Here is a 22575-nt window from a genome sequence, read left to right as displayed (position 1 = left end):
CAGACACCCCCAGCATCCCAGCATGCTCTCTGGGCTGGGCAGCGCTTTCTGCTGCACAGCATGCGCTGGTCCCTCCCCTCTGTTCCCTGGCTACAGCTCAAGCTCTCCCCACCCCCCTACTATATCCTACTAAGCAGGAATTCTCCCCTGCCCTCTGCCTTGCTGGGGAGGTGTATGTTTATTAGATAGCAGACCACATGCTGGCTATGGTCCCTGCTGAATCAACAGGCAGAATCAACAAATAACTGGTAATATTCCTCTGCGGTTTTTTTGATGAGATGATAAACACTGAATTAGGGGGTGATAAGCACTGTTATCAATTCCCTGCTGGGCTAATCAGAGGGCCTCGCCAGCCCCCCGCTTCAGCTCAATACTGATGAAGGGAAGGGAGGGCTGCTCTAGCACCCTCCAGCTTCTAGCCTGAACTATTGCAGGCATGTGCCTGTATTTCTGGGATGTCTCTACAGTTACCAACTGGTTCAGCCTAGCCCGGTTAGACTAACCTGCAAACATTGAATCAATTTAAACTCAGGCTTTTTGAATGTCTGTCCCTAGCCTTACAGTTCACCAGAAAGACCCCTACTCTGATAAACCTATTAAGCTTTTGCCTGCAAGAAGATCCTATCTGGTGAATCATAGACTGATTTTTAAAGAGAAATTTGTCTCCTCATTTCAAGCCCCATTTGTCTGCTAATCTCTTCAACATGAAGCCAACCTGGAAGATAGGGGAGTAAACCCTATTTTACATTTAGGTGCTGAGATGGCAAATATGTAGCTGCCTACCTGCAATTTTAGGCACACACACACTTTAGATTCCATGTAGCTACCCTTGCTCTGTGCTTTCCTACCCAAAAGTGAAAAGTGCTCTAACTAGTAACCACCAGGCCATAGGTTAGGCATTTCTCAGTGGCAGAAAGTGAAAGCTCAGACTCCTGAAGTGGTAGGGAGTGCCTAGAACCTATGCCTTATGTTTTCTGAGTAGATACCTTAACTGTAGGGGGATCTAGAAGAGGGGAGGGGAGTGACTTTCCTCCTACATTAAACTATTAGTTGTGTTTTTTTCTGTAATTAAAGTTTGGGGATTTACATGGTGTTACTTGGTGATACTATTCAACTGGGACCTACATAGAGGACCCCATCTGCTACATGACACACTATGTCGCTGTGGTGATGACCTACGATAACATAGCTCATCACTACAGCAACGTAGCATCACCATCATGAACTGTTAGGTTTCCACTACCTCACAGTAGCTCATTGTTACTGTGCAGTAGGGTCAGAAATGACCCTTGCAGCATCAAGACCAGCAGCTACTGTGCAGCCATTTAGCACTTGCTTTAGCACTACTAAAGTAATTTAGTACTAAATGACTGTGCAATAATAACTGTGCACTTGGGTGCATGTGTAGATGCACCCAGTCAGAATTAAGCCTTCCGAGCATGCTCAATAGGGAATCACAGAATAGATTCTCAATTATGCGTATGCACCAAAAATTGCAGATATGTTGCCATGCATGGCTGCTAGCCCTGCCTATATGCCTATATTCCCCTCCTGGCTTCCCACCGGGGTAGCTTAAAGAGGATGACTGGAGACTGTTCTGGAGGTTAGCTTGCCCAAGTACTAGTGATTAGAGCTCTCTGGTGGGAAGCGAAAGGTGAAGCTTCACACATGTCCCCTGTGTGAGGGACCCTAGACCATGAGTCTCCAACATCCTAGGCATATTTTCCCCCGTAATTTCCTAGGTCAGGGGTGGGCAGTTCTTTGGGCCAAAGGGCCACATGGGAAGTTTTGATGAGCTGTTGCAGGTTGAGCCAGCACTTCCCTTCCCTCCCCAACCCCATCTGCAACAACTAACCAAAACTCCCTATGGGGTTGTGGGTAGGCAGGGAATGGCATTCAGGAGTGAGGGAGGCAACGGGGCAGGTGAGCCTGCGATCATGGGGCCAGGTTGCAGGGAGATGACAGCCCTGGGCCTGCTCCCTCCATGCAGTGATGTACCTAGACTCCTGGCAGTGGCCCTGGGTGAACTTTTAGTATAAGGCCACCCTTTACCGGAGATAATGATAATAATAATTGGACAACAGAACAAAGATTACCATGTTGGGCCCCCTTTCTGTCTGGGCCCTAGGTGGCTGCCTGGTTTGCCCATGTGTGTATCCAGCCCTGTCTACATGCCCCTACCCCCTGGGGGGGAGGGAGGAGTTTGGGGGCCGTGTACATGTATCTGCATGTGGAGGGGGTGCTGCCTAGGTGCTAGGTCCTGGGAGCCTGCCATGGGTGAGGGGAGGGGCAGTGGGGCATGTGCAGCAGAGCCCACCTACACAGTGTAGTCCACACTGCTCCTGCAACACTCCATGTGGGCCAAGCCCCACCTGCTCACACTGGGGCAGCCTGCGCCGTGCTCCCATGACTGCCTGCAGCCCGGCTGGGTGCTGCTCTACTACCACCACCTCCAGTTGTGGTTCCTGCTTCTGATTTTGTTCCTACCGTACCATGCCATGCTGGACGAGCAGGTGGGTTGGTAGATTCAGTCAGTATGCCCCAGCACTCAGGGCTCCCACTCCAGAAGGTGTGGGAACTAAAGCTGCAGCCTGCCTGCCGACCCACCAACAGCAGGAGCAGAAGCAACTTCCAAGAGGCTGTTCCTCGTACAGCTGCAGTTTGCTGCGTGCTACTCTGCACCCCCGGCTCTAGCAGCAGCTCCTCCTCTTCCTCCTCCTACTGCACTACACTGTGCCACTCCCAGCAGGTGTGCGAGGCTTCAGTGTCAGGGCCCGGCTGCCTTTGTGCAAGTCCTTCAAACACTGAGCCATTGACACATGAGGTTTGGGATTCCTTTTCTCTTGCACAGTCAACCGCTTATGCTCATACTGTCTGCTTCCCCTCATTGTCTCTTCTAACTCCACTCAGTGCCCCTTACCCATTCACCTCTTCATTTCTATGATAGTGCTGCTAACTGCGTCTGTACACAGTTTCCTAGCCCAGAGGCCCTGATAAGCCCATATCCACCTATTTTCCTTGCAGAAGTAAAATAGGTTATGACAAATAAGGCAAATAACAGGGTGATCCAGATTCACAGTTATGGTGTATGGTAGGCAGCAGGGTATTACTTCAATGGTATAAAGCCACCATACATTCATAAACATTTCTCCCAGCTCTGGAATAGGGACATGGCCAAGGAAAATGGGAAGTGGCTGGGACACTACTGCTGAAATGGCTGTTGGAATCTGTTGACAGCTGGTGTAAAATAACGCAGCTTTCAAGTTTATGTAAGGAAGTGAGCCAGCTGCCAAGGTTCATAGGCTCAAGGGGGTGTAAAGATACCTTAAAAACAGCTCAGAAAGTGTTCTCTGTGTGAGCTATTAGAAGGTGTGAGGGTGCAAAATTAAAGCATGTAAAAAAACCCAAGGCAGGGAGAGGGGCGGATGAAGAGTCCTAAAACCCACTATATTCTCAGGTAAATTTTTCCAAAGGTCTCATTTTTTAACTGTTTCCTCTGTCAAAGAAGAACATCTTTGAGAGAATTATATGAAAGTTTCAGTTTGGTCCTGAAAAATCAGGGTGCAAAATAGGGACATTAAAGATTATCAAAACATGAAAAGGAAATAGGTTTTTCTGCTTTAAATGCAAATCTAAATGAAGTAACTTCAGAATGGCTAGAATCTCCTTGGAGATTAGATTAATCAACTACATAATTTTTAATTGTATAGACACACACACACACATGCACACGCGCACACACACACACACACACACACACACACACACTTAGTGGAACATTTAAGATTGCAGCCTTATAGCACATATCCCTATCAACTATTTAGGAGAAATCCTTCCTTCACTTCAATAACACAACTCCAACACTACTATAAAGTGCTGGTTCTGTGTAATTTTACCCATTGTGATCTCTTTCCTTTGACCTTTATAGATATGTTATTAAATATTGTTCAGTTCATGCACTCTTATTTCACTCCCAAAACCCATTGTCTTGTTTTATAGAAATAAAAGTTTGTCATTTGTTATTTACAACCAGGGAAAAAATTGCCTTTATGCAAGTAGAAGTAATATGTAATCATGATTTGTAAGACATTAGTGAAACGTTTCATAAACCTAAACAATAAACTGACATTAGATCATGTTTAAAATAGATAGCTACTATTTCAAAATAAATACCAAATTAAAGGTTTTTTTGCTTAATTTTATTCCTTTCTTTACATTCATTGCAGAAGATGTTAATTAGTTTCTATGACCCACATATCTGAGCTTCTAAGAGATAACTCCATCTCATTCTGTTTCTAAAACTATACGCACGTATGTATGTGCATGTGTGTGCATGTGTATGACATACACGCACAAATATTTGCCTCTATAGATACAGGTGTAGTAGCTAGTACTGTGATTTTTATTCTTGGAGGCCAACAATTAATTTATTTCTAATAATGAAAGTTGGAAATAAAGGCAACAGAGGCAGCACTGAAGTTATGTTTGCAGTCTTGGCATTTCTTGTTGACTTAGTACTTATCCATGTAATTTTCACACTGGACCTATGCCCTACATTTTTCATTGTTTAGTTAATCAAAAGTGCAGATCTATGCACTGTATTCTTCCTTAGGTGTCTGTCTTACTAACTTGGCCAAAAATATGGGAAAAATACATTTCATATGTATTTTTCACAGGCCAAATCCAAACCTTTTATAGAGTTCTGCTTCAAATTTCTGTTTCCTGTCACTGAGCGCTACTGGAAATAGGAATTAGAATAGAAACCATCATGTAACCTCAGCTTTAATGCCATTGTTAGTCCTCCAACAGTAGAAGGCCTTTCTAGTATATGTGATTAGTGTTACATATCTGCAACATTTTGTCCAGAAAAAGTTAGAGATGAGTTTGCAGTATTTAAGATAACACCCATCAGATGTCAAGATCAAAGATAACTTTAAATCATATGTGCAGTCCTCCAAATCTGACCCAGTCCTTTGGCATAAGGTAGAACTGCTTGAAAGCTGCTCTGAAACCTGTCTTATATCAATGATCTCCAGCAGGGGTGTCAACTCCTGGCCTCTGGGCCAGATTCTGACTCCAGCACCATGCCATCTGGCCCACAGGACTCCCCATGGGTCCAAAAATCTGGCAGCAGCTGCTGCCAAAATTTTGAGACATGGGAAGCCCCATGGCTGGGTAGCATGGCTCTGTGCACTGAATTGGGCATGCATGGTGGCACAGGGCTGAGCAGGTACAACTCAGGGCCCCAGGGCCTGATTCTGTTGCACAGGGTCAGGCAGGGGCGGTGCGGGGCAGAGTCTGATCCCTGTACATAGGGAGCAGTCAGGTCCATGCAGGGCTCAATCTGAGCATGTGGGCCAGGCTGAGAAAGTGCAGGGCCCAATTCTTGTGTGGGAAGCCTGATCTTGCCCCCAGTTAAACCTGCATCAATCCTCTGACCCATGGGATCAAAAGCACCACATCAGCACCACTACTCTACTGGAGCTGTTAAGAATGGCATAGAGAACACTCATCCCTATTTCTTCTGACCATATGGAAAGACAGGATCTAAAATCAGAATGCCAGCTTTGATCTATCAGAGGATTTCCATTTCATGGGGCGCATCTCTCAGGCCAGCAAATGTTTAGTTTAGAGGTGTTTTGCGCAAATGTCAACATGGAAAGAATTGATATTTTTTCATGCAGCTTGTTAAAGTGGTGGGATGATGATTGCACTTGTGCTTGTCTATATTGATATTCACTTTAGAAAGCCAGTTCAAACCATTCTATAAAGTATTACTTGATGTTATTACTTTATATTAAACAGATTAAACTTTGAGTTTAGAAAATTCCAGATGTATTTTCTAATTTTAATTCAGCTCCTTTGTGTACACATCCTCTGCACAAAGCAAACCAGTCATGTAAGTAAAGATAGTATTGTAAATCAAGCTGGTGTGGGAGTCAAATTAGATGTGCTCGACTATGCAGCCTAAATCTCTATTTTCCCCCCCTTGAGAAGTCAGGGGCCACTATGCATTGTGGGGAGACATGGCCTTTTGAGACAGTGTACAGGAGTCAGGTAGCTTACCCCATATTCTCCCCTTCTTCCCCCTCTCCCTGCCCCCTACCACCCAACACAGGAACCAGGGAAGCTAGGCAGAAAGGACTGGCTACTTGTCCCATGTGCCGGTTCCATGTTTGCTTGGGAAAAGGAGTTGGCCCAGACATCTCCTGCTTCTTCCACTACAGCTGTTCTGGCTATATGGAGCACTTAGTTGCTGCTCTTTGGTATTGGTCGGGGATTCACACACACGGATTCACAGAAGTTTAGGGCTGGAAGGGACTTTGTGGGATCATTGGGTCCAACCCCCCTGCTCTGGGTTGGAAAGACTGCTGGGGTTTCATAGTTTCATTGTTAGTAGGTTCAGAAGGGACCTGAACAGATCATCAAGTCTGACCCCCTGCCATAGCAGAAAAGAGTACTGGGGTCAAACGACCCCAGCAAGGTGATCGTCAAGCCTTGTCTTAAAGACCCCCAGGGTAGGAGCCAGCACCAATTCCCTTGGAAGTTGGTTCCAGATTCTAGCCGCCCTGACAGTGAAATAGCACCTCCTGATGTCTAATCTGAATTTACCCTCTGCCAACTTGTGACCATTATTTCTAGTCACTCCTGGTAGTGCTTGGGGAAACAGGGACTCCCCCAATGCCTGCTGGTCCCTTCTGACTAGTTTGTAACAGGCCACTAGATCCCCCCTCAGTCTTCTCTTGTGGAGGCTGAACAGGTTCAGGTCCCGTAGCCTGTCCTCATAGGGCGTGCCCTGCTGCCCCCTAATCATGCGAGTGGCCCTCCTCTGGATACTCTCCATGCTGTCCACATCCCTCTTGAAGTGCGGTGCCGAGAACTGGACGCTGTACTCCAACTGCAGCCTGACCAGTGTTGCATAGAGGGGAAGCATCACCTCCCTGGACCTGCTTGAGATGCATCTGTGGATGCATCACAAGGTGTGGTTGGCCTTCCTGACTGCATCCCCACACTGTCTGCCCATATTCATCTTGGCATCAGTGATGACTCCAAGATCCTTTTCTGCCTCTGCACTGATGAAAAGGGAGTTCTCCAGCCTGTAGGTATGGTGTTGGTTCTTCCTCCCCAGGTGCATCACCTTGCACTTGTCAGTGTTGAACCCCAACCTATTCTTGTCCACCCACCCCTGTAACCTGTCTATTCCTTCCTTCTAATGTGCCCGCATCCCCCCATATCTTAGTGTCATCAGCAAATTTGAACAGGGTGCTTTTTACCCCCTCGTCAGAGTCACTGATGAAGATGTTGAACAGTGCAGGCCCGAGGACCGAGCCCTGCCAACATTCCTTCAGGTTGGAAATGACCCATCCACTACCACTCTATGGGTGCATCCCTCCAGCCAGCTGGCTACCCATTTGACTGTGTAGGTGTTGACACCACAGTCCCCCAGTTTCTTAATGAGGACAGGGTGAGAGACAGTGTTGAAGGCCTTCTGAAAGTCCAGAAACACTATGTCCACTGCTATCCCTGGGTTGCACCCCCTTGGGTTAAAGGTGTGCATCCAATCTCTTCGTGGAGATCTCCAGAGTAGGTGCCTGCACCACCCCTTCTTTGAGTTTATTCCAGAATATGGTCACACTAACTGTGAAGTTTTTCCTTATATCTATTCTGAAACCTTCTTCTAGGATTTTATGTACATAGCTGGGTACTTAAAATTGCTGTCTGCTGCCAGAGGCAGGTGAGCAGAGACAAGACCTAATATTCCCTTTGCACCACCTCAGCCAAACAACCCATGCCAGTCAAGCACAGGTTTGCCAGTTCAATTGCACTGACACCAGAGACCTGTTCAAGTCCAGCTCTGTCAGTGGAGAACCTGACAAAGAGAGCTAGACATTGAAAAACTCCTATAGCAGACTCAGAAGAGCAATCATCAGCTATTTAGGGTGTTCCAAGATTCTGACTGGCTCATGTACAAGAGGGTAAATGATTTAAAAAAATACTTTGCCATTCAGCCAAAGCTGAACAGAATTTAATGGAACAAAGAAAATGCACTTCAGTGTAGCCTACGGCACTTCTCTCTACTTTATCAAACAATGGAAGTGTCAATGGGTCTCAAAAAAGTCACAAAAATCCTTTATACTTATAAGTGTTGGGCAAACCAAATACTGTATAGCAGTTGTGATCAGCTTCCTTTGTAATTAACCTTCCTTTCAAAAAATACAGGTATGAGTTCAGTTTGCTTCACATATCCTGCTTATTAGCATGAATTTTGTTATATATTTTACACAATAAACAGCACCACATAATTATTTTTTTATCTGTTCTACCAGAGAAGTCACAAATCTTTTGTGTTAAAAAAAGTTTAAAAATACGTAGAATTAATTAAATGGAATTGTTTTAAACATTCAATAATGATCCAGTTGTTTGTATCAGTCTGAGAAACTACAGACCCCAGCAGTTAAATCAACATTTCTCATTTAGATAGAAAAAGATACATTAAGAAATTTTTCTAGATAATGTATCCAATGTAAATGAAATTTCAAGTAAGGAATCCCTATTCTGAAGAAAAAAAACAAAAGCTGATAAGGACATATAACCATAATAATGTGTTAATTACCCTAGAGAATGGGAGGTTTCTAGTTTAATAATCACTGCACTTGCTGCTGATAGTTGAGGAAAGAAGGCCCCTGGAAAGGAGTCTCTGTATGTTAAAATATCAGTTTAAAAATCAAGCTATTGTATTTCAAAATAGATGTCAAACCTAATAGTTTAAAGAGGGGGAAAGGAAGCATTTTATTTTCCATAGACCTGGAACACCAATTCTGAAGAAAGATACCCTTGATCAACAATTCACTATGGCTATTTAAATTGACCAAACTTAAGTCTGTTCAGCAGATGACTCTACACATGATGCAAATTATAGCAGCCACCAGGATATACTACATTGTCAGATGAAACGGGAAGGGAGAGCAGTTTATTTTTTCACAAATGCACATAATTGACAGTTTGTTTTGCTTTTGTTTTTTGAATAGACCAGGGCTGCCCAACCTCAGAGGAGCCAAGGCTACATGCTGCATAGGCCTCAGGCTGCACACCATATGAGCTGCAAGTTGTGGGGGCCATACAGGCTCCCCACTAACTCTGTCAAGTGCAGCCCCCTCCCACACTGCTGCCATTCAAGCAATGCAAGCCCTCTTCTTTCTACCATATAAGGGAGGTAATCCTATCATGGGTCAAAGGGGGCAAGAGGGCACAAAAACCCCCATGGCTCACCAAAAGCATACGGGAATGTCTCCTAGCTAAAAAGGAGGTGTACACCCAAATCATAGATTTCATAGATTTCATACACATTAGGGCTAGAAGGGACCTCAGAAGATCATCGAGTCCAGCACCCCCGCCCAAAGGGCAGGAAGTCAGCTGGGGTCATAGGATCCCAGCAAGATAAGCGTCCAATTTACTCTTGACAATGGAAGGGAGGGGCCATCACCAGGGAGGACTATACCTCGGTTGTTCATGGATGTAGGGGAGCAGTCAAGAAGGCCAAGACAGAGATGAAACTGGGACTAGCTACCCAGATCAAGGACAACAAGAAGTCCTTTTTTAAATACTTAGGGGGTAAAAAGAAGGTACCAGGTAACGTGGGGCCTCTGCAGGACACGCTAGGAAATCTGGTTGTCGTACCAGACAGCAAAGCTAACCTATTTAACAATTTCTTTGCCTCCATTTTTCTGAGCAGGGACCAGGTCACCTTCCCCCACAGTGGGACCCCCGTAGGTCCCAGGGGAGGCACACCTAGGACTAGGGTCAGTGAGGACCTAGTCATGGAACTTCTGGAGGGACTGGATGTATTTAAATCAGTAGGTTCTGATGATCTCCATCCCAGAGTGCTGAGGGAATTAGCATTGGTCATTGCAGGACCCCTGGCATGGCTTTATGAGCACTCCTGGAGCTCTGGCATGGTGCCAGAGGACTGGAAAAGGGCCAATGTGGTTTCCATTTTCAAAAAAGGGAGGAAGGAGGACCCAGGAAACTATAGTCCAGTTAGTCTTACCTCGGTCCAGGGTAAGCTTTTTGAGAGAATTATCCTGGCGCATGTCCGCAAGGGGCCAGCAAGGGAGATTATGCTTAGGGGCAACCAACATGGGTTCATTAAAGGCAAGTTCTGTCAGACCAACCTAGTGGCCTTCTATGACCAGGTCACAAAATCCTTAGACGCAGGTGTAGCAGTGGACGTAGTCTTCCTGGATTTTAGGAAGGCCTTCGACACTATATCTCACCCCATTCTCATTAAAAAACTAGGGGACTGTGGCATCAACACCTACACAGTCAAATGGGTCACTAATTGGCTGGAGGACTGCACCCAGAGAGTGGTGGTGGATGGGTCATTTTTGACCTGGAAGGATGTTGGCGGTGGGGTTCCGCAGGGCTCGGTCTTCGGGACTGCACTGTTCAACATCTTCATCAGCGACTTGGATGAGGGGGTAAAAAGCACCCTGTTCAAATTTTCAGACAACACTAAGACATGGGGAGAAGTGGGCATACTAGAAGGGAGGAATAGGCTGCAATCGGATCTAGACAGGTTACAGGGGTGGGCAGATGAGAATAGGATGGGTTTCAACACTGACAAGTGCAGGGTGCTGCACCTGGGGAGGAAGAACTAGCAGCATACCTACAGGCTGGGGAACTCCCTTCTCATTAGTGCAGAGGTAGAAAAGGATCTTGGAGTCATTATTGATGCCAAAATGAATATGGGCTGACAGTGTGGGGAAGCGGTCAGAAAGGCCAACCATACCTTGTGATGCATCCACAGATGCATCTCAAGCAGGCCCAAAGAAGTGATCCTCCCTCTCTATGCGACACTGGTCAGGCCACAGCTGGAGTACTGCATCCAGTTCTGGATGCCATATTTCAAGAGGGATGTGGACAACATGGAGAGGGTCCAGAGGATGGTCACCTGCATTATCAGGAGTCAGCAGGGCAGGCCCTATGAGGAGAGGTTAAGGGACCTAAACCTGTTTAGCCTCTGCAAGAGAAGGCTGAGGGGGGTTCTAGTAGCTGTTTACAAACTGGTCAGGGGGAGACCAGCAGGCACTAGGGGAGTCCCTGTTCCCCCAAGCACTACCAGGAGTGACAAGAAATAAAGGTCACGAGCTGGCAGAGGGTAGATTTAGGCTAGATATCAGGAGGTGCTACTTCACTGTCAGGGTGGCTAGGGTCTGGAACCAACTTCCAAGAGAAGTGGTGCTAGCTCCTACCCTGGAGGTCTTTAAGAGGACGCTGGATGAACACCTTGCTTGGGTTGTTTGACCCCAGTATTCCTTCCTGCCATGGCAGGGGGTCAGACTTGGTGATCTACTCAGGTCTCTTCCGACTCTACCATCTATGAAACTATAATCCTCCCCTCCCTTGCTGCCACCACTGTGTTGTTACCATATTTGCCCATCACTCTGGGGTGTGCTCATTAGGGATACGCTTCTAGGGTCTTAGTAATTCTATCAGTGTGCTGCTTGTGTTACTTGTGTTTCCATACAGAGCTGTATATCTCCCTTCTGCAAGTCGTTACCCCCAGTGGAGCTATCTCGCAGGACTCAGTTTTAATGGGGCTGGGTTCCTAGCCCCATGTCAGTCAAACACAAACACACAAATTAACATGACACGCCTGACCCGGCCGGGTTGACCAGCATGTACAGGTTGACACCCTCATATGCCAAGAATCAGTTCATCAAAGCAACAATAAGGTGCAGTCAGACACAAGCACACAGGTAAACAGAATACCTCTGAATCCGGCTGGGTGTCCAGCTGACACCCTCATGGGCCAGCATTCAGTTCATTAGGTCACGCCTGAGCCAAACTGGGTCAATCAGTCTGTACAAGCTGATCCCTTTATGTGCTTCAAATTCAGCATGTCCCAATCTTTAGCCTCTTGATGAGCAGATTCCACAGTATTCTTGGGCTTCACAGGGATCTTTAGCTTAGGTAAAAGAAGCGTTGCTGCAAAGCAAGTGGGGAAGGAGAAGTAGAGAAGGAAAAATATACCCAGTTACTACCATTTTGACTATAAAAGTTATTTATTGCTAAGTATATGAAATTTATAATGGTACTAATAGTAATAGACATGCAAAGGAAAAACAAACACAAACAATTACAATACTACCCTGGTTTCACTAAGTATTTGGGGAAACTTAGCTCAAACTTAACTAATACAGTTCGGGTTCAGAAATGTATGCCTAAAGAGAAAAGAGAGAGAGAGCGAGCTGGGATCTCACCAGTCCAAGGCACTCGGGTTCCAATGCTGACAGGTAAAGTTCTTAGCACAATCCTTGAAGGGAGACGATCTGTTTCTCCCAAGTTCTCAAGAACAACAGCGGATGGTGTCAGAGAGACTTCTCCTTTTGAACCACACACACCCCCTTTGCTGATATTTTTGACAGATTTTTATACCCTAAGTTCAGCTTCTTCAAAGCATTGTTAATTGTGTAAATATTGCACTATTAACAATAGTGTAATTGTCTTTTCTATTGACAAGGGGTTATCTGGTTTGGAACGTGTCAAGAAACTGATTGATAATCAGGAAAAACATAAGGTTAAGGAGTAACCAGACACTTAGGAGCCAGCTTGAAATTCCTATGGATAGCAGATATACTGGATGGGATACCTCATTGTTTCTTCAGAAACAATAGAAAGCTTGCGGCATGAGGGCTTTGGATTTTTACCAGTTGTGAACAAGCTTCAGCTTATCATGACTTTTCCAGATCTTACCTTACCTCTTTTAACAGACTTAAGGCAATTATTGGAGTGTTCATAACCTTTTGTGGGAAGGACTTCCACCAGTCATCTCGGGAAAAGTATGACAACACTTGTGGTCAGGATGCTGTGATGAACTCTTTACCATTATTCAAATGTTGCCCATACCCCCTCTAACTCGGTCTCTTTGCCTCAGCATTCCCTAACCCAGCAACCAAGTTTTGGTCAATCAAGTTTAAATGGGCCTCCCATAGTGGGACCAGGGAATGTACAGCCTGAGATGCCTATTAAACTTTTACTTCTGCTTAGAGATGTGTGTGTGGGGGGAGGGGGAAGTCCTTTGTATATCCAGATTAGAATTGCTCTGATAAATGCTGAGCTGGGTGTGTGTAAATGTGGGTTGATTAGTATTTGGAGCACAGATTCCCCATCATGCAGTGCTCCCCTGCTTATCTGATCCCAGAATTCACTGCAGTCTTTGCTTTGCGATTTCTGTTTTCCATCTCCCATGTAAATGAATGGTCATCTGGTTCCATCTCAGATGCAAATGAGACCTAGACCTCCCTTATCTGGAGGGCTTTAGGTATGTCTCCCACTGCATCATAATCAATTTTGTTTGCGGGGGGGAATTCTTTGTGAGTCAGACAGGCTGCCAGGGTTCCCCAAAAACATGGAGCTGAGAGGTAACAGTGTGGGCAATCCCACCCCCTAGCTGCTACCACTCAAGCAACATAAACCCTCCACCCCTACAAGCTCTTCTTGCTGGCACTGGTGCATGCAAGGGCTCCTGCCATACTATCTTGCCCCAGTGACCACAGCCACTTCAGCAGTCAAAGCAATAGAAACAGTGATAACCAGGCAGGAGTCTGGGAGCCACACATTGACTCCACACAGGCTGGAGGTGGCTGCCAGTTAGACAGCCCTGGAGTTTACCAATTAACGCTAAACCCCAAAACAGGCATTAGTGTCAGCATTCCAGTGCCTAACCCTTAAGTGAATGAAGCTCTTAGGAATTTAGAAAAGTCCAGTGTCCTGAGCATGGAACTGCCTAAGATAAGCAATGAGAAATGGCAAGAAAGAGGTGGGACCCTGCCCCTCAAAGATACAAAGGTATTTCTCTCCAGGATAGAGACAGGTACATCCCTTCATTCAAGCATCACAGGCACGAACCGTCTTCCGAAGTTAAATGCCTAAAGTAGGTTAGGTTTTTCTCATTCACATAAACAAGCTCACACAGGAGAGTGTGATACTCTTCCTTCATTATGGTCAGGGGTTAGAGCACCCTTCTTAAGTCTGGGATACCCAGGTTCAAAACCCCTTCTTTTCTGCCTGTTCCACTTCCTATAAAATAATTATTGGAACAAGGACTTAAACCTGATTCTCCCACATCCTAGGGAGTGCCCTAACTACCAAACCATACAGTTAACCTCCTATTCTCTCCTCCCTTTGGATCAATTTTTGGATTATTTAATATAAGAATTATACTAGGAACTAGGGGGACTTCACTCTCAGGATTTTAGGTGTTTTGCAAGTGAAGGAGTTGTTCAGCGGAAGCCTTAAGGATCTAATTTTTGGACTTGGCAGTTAGGCAGTTATATTGTTTTATTGAAATAGGCCCTAGCTCATTGTGCATGTATGTAAGGTAGTGGCAGAAGCAGTACTTCTTTAGTTATTGGTAATTCAGTTATTCCAGGTAAGAATCTCAGTGGGACATGAGCCACACTGAAATCTTTGTCATTTTCCCCGTAGCCAATGGAAAAATTAGAAGAAAGGTAAATAAGGGTTTTGCTCCATTTGAAACTGCGGAAGTGGAAAGATCAATAACCAGGACTGTCAGTCTAAGGAGAGGGAATGCTACAGACATGTGAGCTTCATAGCTTTCACAAGGAAAATGTTGTCCCTTTGCTTAGGACCTACTAAAGATGCCTTACACCAATAAAGCCCTACACATCTCTTTACCTGAAGCATTAATGGTGTATATGGTCGATGCAGTTCTTCTTGCTTGTATGAATTTCATCCCAGGTGCAAAGCAGATGAGATAAAAATAGGAGTAAAGGGAGGGTAAAATAAAACAATGGATAGAGGACTTCCTGGATTCTCCCCGGTACAAGATCAAAGTTTCTCCTACCTCACCCCAATGAATTACCCTTTACAAAGAGAAAATGAAGGTCTAACCAAAAACTGTTGGGCGTTAGTTTACACTTCGATTCTGTTGTTATTTGGGATAAGATTATATCAAATTGAAGTAGCTGTTCACATACTGCCTTGCACACATTTTAGAGTTTAACTTTTTATTTATTGCTGAGGATGCCCCTTCTCCTTGGGCCAGCAGCTTGTGCTCAGTTTATTGGTAGCTTTTAAAACAAAATGTTCTGGATCCAGGTAAACATCTTTGCACAATGTATATTATTAAGGACTGTCCTATTTAAAGGAGTGAAGCATAGTGACAGCAGTCATTGAGGTCACAGGTCAAAAGCATGACCTTATTGCAAATCCGTAAGAAATCATTTTTCCCCTGACATATGGTTTTAAAAGCTGCTAATAAACTAGGTGGAGTTAGTCCTATCAAAGCCAGATATCAAATTTAAAACCTCATCCACTTTAAATAAAACTCTTTTGCAGAGTCAGAAAAGTGTATGTCCATCCAAAGCAACACTGTATGCTAGCAAATGTTTTAAAACAATGGTTTTCAAACTTTTTTCATTTGCAGACCTCTAAACATTTTTGAATGGAGGTGTGGACCCCTTTGGAAATTTCAAATTAAGGTGCAGACCCCTTTGAATTATAAGTGTGGGTATTCACATACTTTTTATTGATCATAGTAATCTTTCACAAGCCAGTCAGTGGACCCTAGGGGTCTGTGGATCACAGGTTGAGAACCATTGTTTTAAAACATTTTTAACTCCCTTAAAATGTGGCTTCTGTTTTATAAAATTAATAGATTATCTAGCTTCTCAGTTCTACTGATGCAGATATGTTATTTGGAACGTTCTTACTAAAATACTTCTAAATTTTTAGATAGCAATAAACCATCATAAAAAAGTTTTTCCAGTGACCATACAGTTTTCAATTTTGCCAAATTTCTGTTTAGATATAATCAGATGCTAGTGAAAAGGTACAGGCCTAAAAACAGTGTTAATCCCATTGTCTTTATACATCCAATCTGATCTGTCTTTATAAATCCACTTCTTAATCAGGCAATGGTATTTGCAGGGAGGAGGGGATGATCCTTAAAGGGCAGATCTTTCTCCCAATAAAATAATTAAACTGAACACTATTTGTTTTCTTTACAAGAAATAAAGGCATCAAAACTGAGCTTTTCTTTCAAAAGAATTTTAGTGTCTCCTTCTGGAATTAAATAAGAGGATGCCATGCATAAATTGCTTTATTTCTTATATAAATTTTTACTGGAAACAAGTTAGTATGATGAATGTCTTGCATGCTTACTCAGATTTTTTATTTCATAACCTGAACGCTGTTCCAAGTCCACTCTAATCCATGTTCACCTAGCACTTACTTAATTGTCAAATAATGATAAACAAACCAGAACATGATGAATGAAAGGAACACAATGAATTTACATCATCTTTCCTTGATACATTAATTTCATGCTTGTATCAATGCTCCTAATAACTCTAACTCAGCACAAGAGGTTAGCTTTACTTGCCAGCATATATGTTCATTACCTTGAGACTGAGACACATTTTTCTTTGTAGCATCAAATGCACTGTCATCTGATGGTGAGAAAGTACCCTTTGATGCCTAAAAAAAAAATAGTGAATGGTTTTGACTCTTGTAAGGAAGACTTACCTGACAGACATCTTTTTGATGTACTACAAGTTCAGACTCTGCTTTTAGGAAGTTGTGCAGTATTTCAGCTGTCTTGCAGAAAGACTTTAACGGGTGCTGGTGCTTAATCAGAAACATAGTCTATCATGTCAATGAATGGTTCTTTCAGTTGTTAATTACTTTAAGAAAACTGCATTTGTTATCCTTAGTTACCCATACTTAAATACAATTAAGAGTCAAATTTAAACATACCACTGTGTTGGTCGGGGGGAGGGGGGACCCATTGTGATTATTTTAATTTAGTGTTTAGTGGATATTGCAAAGCCACCATCTTGTGGATATTTAATTAATTTCCCTCCTCCATGAATAAGATAGAGATTTATGAACTGCGTGTAGTATGATATCTGTAAGTTCCTAGGCCTATTTTATTGGGACTTAAGAGTTGTTCTCCATGGGCACATAGACTGATAGCATGAAGCCATGCAGGATTGGAACCTTAATTTGAATTACTGACTCTCTCCTTTCCCTTCAACTCTTTCTCTCCACTTTTGTTATTTCTAAGGAAAAAAGAAACCCACACTATAAATTAAATGGAATGAGAAAGACGTGCATAGCATTTGGATGAGAAGAAAATGGGAGTTCTGTGCTGTACTAAGCTACTGTGGATATCACACATAGCATTATTTTTTTCAGTAGCATATTTGTTTTCTTCTCCTGCTCTTTTTCTTTAGACTGTAGTCTCCCCTCATCAAAATGTGAGTCAACATGGATTCAGAGCAAGAACTGGGGAGTCCTAGAATAAATAAATAAAATGTTAGGGCACATCCAGACAAGCACAGTTGTGCATAACACACAGTCTGGAGTTATCCGCGCTGCAAGGGCACACTGCCCGAGCATGCGCTGCTCTGGTTCTCCCTCTCACTGCAGTACTTTTTGACCCCTGGATATCCAGGAGTTAAAAAAAAAAAAAAAAACGGAAAAAAACCTGAAGCAGAACATGCTCAGGCAGCATGCACTGCTAAAAAGCAGAGCTGGGATGCTTGGAGCCACACTGCGGCTGCCGGCCAAGCTCCACCTGGCAGGATTGCTACAGCTGCAGCTCTAGAAGGCCCCTAGGGCCCCAGGTAAGGCTGCTGGGGCCAGCACAGTGCTGGCCCCAGCCTCCCCTACCCCACCCGGGGCAACTAGTCACACACCAAAGCTCACGTGGCATGGGCATTCCCCACGGAGAAGAAGCCGTGGCACAAGGTGCGCCGCTGCTACTTGTCCCCAGGGAACCAAATGTCCACGCACATCTGGACACACCCTTACTGTCTATATCTCCTCAAATGCCATATATTACCATCGTTTCTTACTTATTTCATATGACTAATGACTTTTTTCTTTATATTAGGCCGTTTTTACTACCTAATACACCCAACCAAGCTGACCTATGATGAAGCTGTGCAGGCCTGCCTTAAAGATGGATCTCAGATTGCTAAAGTAGGTCAGATATTTGCTGCCTGGAAACTTCTAGGATATGATCGCTGCGACGCTGGCTGGCTGGCTGATGGCAGTGTCCGCTACCCGATCTCAAGACCAAGAAAACGCTGCAGTCCTAATGAAGCAGCAGTGCGCTTTGTGGGCTTCCCAGATAAAAAGCACAAGCTATATGGTGTCTACTGTTTCAGAGCATACAACTGAAAGTACCTAGAGCACAGCAGTTTTAAATTCATTAAGAACATGTGAAAGATTTATTTTCAATATGAACTCATGCAAGTTACCAAAACTGTGATAATCTTTTTTACTTACTGTAAAGAGTCATTTTCATAAAATCAACCCATTAATTTGTTTTATTCTTTTTTTTGTAAAAGTATCATTCAATAGATATTTTAAATTAATATAATTTAATGGAAGCTCTAGGTAAGAAAGCTTTAGAGCCAAATTCTTTAAGCTACATCATCCCAGCAAAATATAATTTTCATGAATGGGGCATGCAATAGCTTGATGATTGCTAGGACTAAATTAAGGAACGTAAGGCTACTCAAAGCAGCAGCTTTTACAAGCACAGATTTTAGATGTTTGTACCATTTTGAGATACACTGCAGAAAATTAGATACTCAGTTTTGAAATACAATGATCTTTTATTAACTGGGATTCACTGACGTTTTGCAAAAAATATATAGAAAAAACATATTTTCACATGGGAACAATATGCCGTTTAGTGAATACAGCATTTAAAGCCAGTCTACAAAACAGGACTTGTTGCCATTTAAAATCCTGCCTTTCGGACAAATAAGTTCATTTGTGATCCCATGCATAGCAACAAGCACAACTAGATCTTCTGAACATTTCAATTGTGTTTATATTGTGTATAAAATATTGATGACTGGGTGAATAATTAACCCTACTTTCTTAATTCAAACTAAAGATGCCTGAGAAGTGTTGTATTACCTTTGAGTAGCTTTACTGAGTTATTTTTAAACTCTAAAGGCCATTTGCTAAGCAGCATTTAGCATCTACTCAGGGCAGTTATATAAATGAACTGCTGGACAGAAAAATTGTAAAATTTAGCAGCTTGATTTTACGTTAGCCTTTGAAAAGTTATTGTCTTATAAAAAGAACATTAAAATATTTAATATTTCTTTCTTATTTACACATCATAAGAGATTACATTTTGGAAAAGCTTATTAAAACCAATAAAGACTCTATACTAAGAATATGAAGGGAAAAAAATCTGATACCAGCCATCAAAGACAAAAAAGTTTATTTCCTGTTTGTGTACTCACTTAAGTCATGTGTAACTGCATAAGAATTATTTCTAAAAAATAATATTTGGGGTCAACTTCACCAATCTTCTCAGTTGACCATTGTTAAGATTAATGAAAAAGTCTTAAAATAAATAATTAGTAAATTTTCAGTGTTCTGAATGGGAGATATTTACTTGTGTCTTTCAGTGTCAGAGAAAGAAATCAGGGCTGCCTAAGGGTTTTTGGTTTTGGGACCCATTTCTCACTAAAATAATGCCAAATTAAGGGGAATTAAGTGTATGGTGACTGGTGATTTTGAACACAATAATGCTCAGCATGCAACTTCAGACATCTTAAAGGCACTTGGTTTTAAGGGGGTTGGCACTTGGTGCTTTCTGAAAATAATTGAAAATCAATGTTCTTTATGGCATCTGAAGCTGGAACAATGGCAGCCTCAAAAATCACTAATCACTGACAGAAAATCGTGACCTTGCAAGTTCCTTAGACAGCTTTGAAATCCCCATCCAGTATTAGCTTCATCATTGAACATAAAAAAAAAAATAGAACTCTGTTTTCCTGTACTAAGTTTGGTGACTATGATAATTTCTGAGGACCAATATTTGTATTCAGTGAAGTTTTACAGTTTATCATTGTTTCATTATCTAAATGAGATATAGTAGAATTATCCCAGTAGGACACAACTGGTATGCTTTCATGAATGTTTTTGGTAGATTTTTTTCACAGACATGAGTCAATAAATTATGTTTCCTGAAATGATTGTAGTCCCATTTTAAAACTGTGACTAGACCAATAAATGCATGGAAAAACTATAATAGAAAGTACTCTAGTGTGAAAGGTATTGTATTACTATTGGAGTTCATCTTACTATTTCTAACAAGCTTAGAAGGCAAAATTTCCTCTTGGTAAATCACTGTCAAGCATGGATATTTGTTCATAATATCTAAATGAAACAAAATAATTAAAAAATGCACAATTCTATGTAATTTATTTACTTCCTCAACAGTTAAGAGTCCCTGAAACTATTGCACATTATTGTCATGAACAGGTACATCACATGAACAATAGGTCTAATTCATATCCCCTAGACCCACAAACACTATCTCCCACAAATGCTGCAGAAGGTAAGCCACTTTTAAAGTCCCTTTCCCTAAAGATGCTCAGTCACTTCCAAAGCTCTATTCATTTCCCACCCTATATCTGCAAGACATTTTAGACACCTTTCTGAATGCTAGTATACAAGAAGAATGAGGAACTTGGTAATATTAGCTTGGGGAAGAAATGGCAGGACAAGTACAGGCTTCGGGTTAGAAGGACCATATATCCCCCTTCCAATTCATGGAAAAATGAGCAAAAGATATGGATAATATTGGTTCATTTCTTCTGCATTCTCCCTTTTCTGGAGTCATGAGAGCAGCAATGACCAGAGGAGTTACAAGTAGTGTGAGTCCAGTTTACAAATAGTTGAGTAGTCCACTTGGAGTCAGAGACTGTGTGGAGACACAAGACCATTCTGTAGATGGTCTTGTCCTTCATGATGTTCCTCCAAATCTGGAAGAAGGTACATAGGTTGCCATAGTGGGGGGGAGGAAGCTCCAAGGTCATGATCTTGTAGAGACCTTTTTTTTTCCCAAAGTCCTTTTTCCACTGGGTTTTTCTTCCTCACCCCTCTCTCGCTGTCTCTCTGTCACACACACACACACACACACACACACACACCTGCAAAAGGTGTGAAGAATCTTGAGCCAATAAACTATAAATACAGACATAGAAGTCCAGATGCCAAGTGTCAAGCTGAGCATGTTACTAGACTAAGATATGTGTGGCTGAGAAGAAGGGTGTCTGTGTGTGTCTGTGTGAAAATTTGACTTGCATGACCTTTGCAACACCTTGCAGACCCTTGAAGCTGACCAACTGCCACCATAAAGTAGAAGAGATGCAAACCAATGCTATCTATACCTATCTGTCCATGACTTAGTGGCCTTTTGGATAGAGTACAGCAGCACCCTTATCCAGCCTGTGACCATGCTTCATGCACAACAGATTCTAAGCGACTGGTGGCTGAGCTGGCTCTGTATCACCTAGATGCTTCCTCTGTATAAGAATAATCCCAGATGCCCTGATCTTCATATTTCAGCACAAAGGGGCCATAGCACAATAGAGAATTAGCACTTCTCCCCACCCCCAAGTTATTTTGAGTTTTAATATGATCACCTTGGGCAATTATTCAGCTGAATAATCCCACTGAAGACTGGCTGATTCCTGAAAAACTAAGGCACATTGTGGAAGTCTCAGTCTGAATTGAGGTTTACTATGTTATATGACACAAGGCCTATTGGTTTTCTAGTGTTCTAGTGGAGGTCACGCTAGTCTTACATTACCAGATCTATAACTATGTCTATTATCATTATAACAAATAAAGTTAAGAGATAATTTACTGGGAGCACATTTTTACAAAAACAAAACCATGACTTAAACTGTAAACAGTTTTTTAAATTAATATAAAAGTATACAATTAATTATGAAATGGCCACGCATAGGCAAAAGGACATAAATACCACACACACAGAGAAACTGACTCCACTTTACTTTTATAAATATCAAAGTTAGTAAACATCTTAAATTTTGGAATGAGCTTGCTAGGTGCTTGAAAGATATCTGAAGAGGATGCTCAAGAGCTGGTTAAAGTCTGTGCTATTTTCTGTTCTTGGGGAGAAAAACTATCATTCAAATGAGTTCATGTGCTGTGTCATTATTATCTTGTATCTCACAATGTATTGGAATTTTGATGCCCATGACAACAATTAAATCATGTTCTTTCCAAAAGATTGATTTATTTTTATTGCCTGGCCATTCTTTTACTTCTTTTCCAAAGAAACGGAAAGACAAAAGGTTAAAGCAAGAAAATGCTTATTTTGACAAAGTCAACAAAGTTGTTAAAAAAATAGACATCACCAAAAAAATGAGCTCTGTGATTATAAGTTATAAGAGCTCTGTGGTTATAAGCAATTCTAGCATCTATTATAGTGTACCTTTAATCTTGTGCTTCTGTGAGCCATTATGAAAGCACAACCCAGAGCTATAGATTCATTAGGGTTTTTCCCTGTGATATAAAAACAAAGAATGGGTTAGAGAAAGAAAAAAAGTGTTTTCTAGTTGATGCTATAGTCTATATGAACATGCACAAATATTGGAAATAGAGCAATGTTTTGTTTGGGGAGAAATATGAAAAAATATATATGTAATTTTCATTTTTTATGAAACTTCCATTTGTGTTTAATCTTCTGTATTTTTAATG

General features: G+C 42.4%; 1 protein-coding gene across 1 annotated transcript in view; it reads left to right on the top strand.

The window, feature by feature from the left end:
• HAPLN1 (hyaluronan and proteoglycan link protein 1) overlaps positions 1-22104 on the top strand; it is a 122277-nt gene extending 100173 nt beyond the window's left edge. Inside the window, exon 5 of the mRNA XM_019532326.1 lies at positions 17924-22104. Coding sequence (XP_019387871.1) covers positions 17924-18213 — 290 coding nt within the window. The 3' untranslated portion in view covers positions 18214-22104. The remainder of the gene's footprint in view (positions 1-17923) is intronic.
• Positions 22105-22575: the final 471 nt, after the last annotated feature.

This window comes from Crocodylus porosus, unplaced genomic scaffold, assembly GCF_001723895.1.
Source record: "Crocodylus porosus isolate Cpor-Errol unplaced genomic scaffold, CroPor_comp1, whole genome shotgun sequence".
NCBI classification, from domain to species: domain Eukaryota; kingdom Metazoa; phylum Chordata; order Crocodylia; family Crocodylidae; genus Crocodylus; species Crocodylus porosus.
Note: the sequence above shows the minus strand (reverse complement) of the source record. Positions and strands in the feature narration are given on the sequence as shown.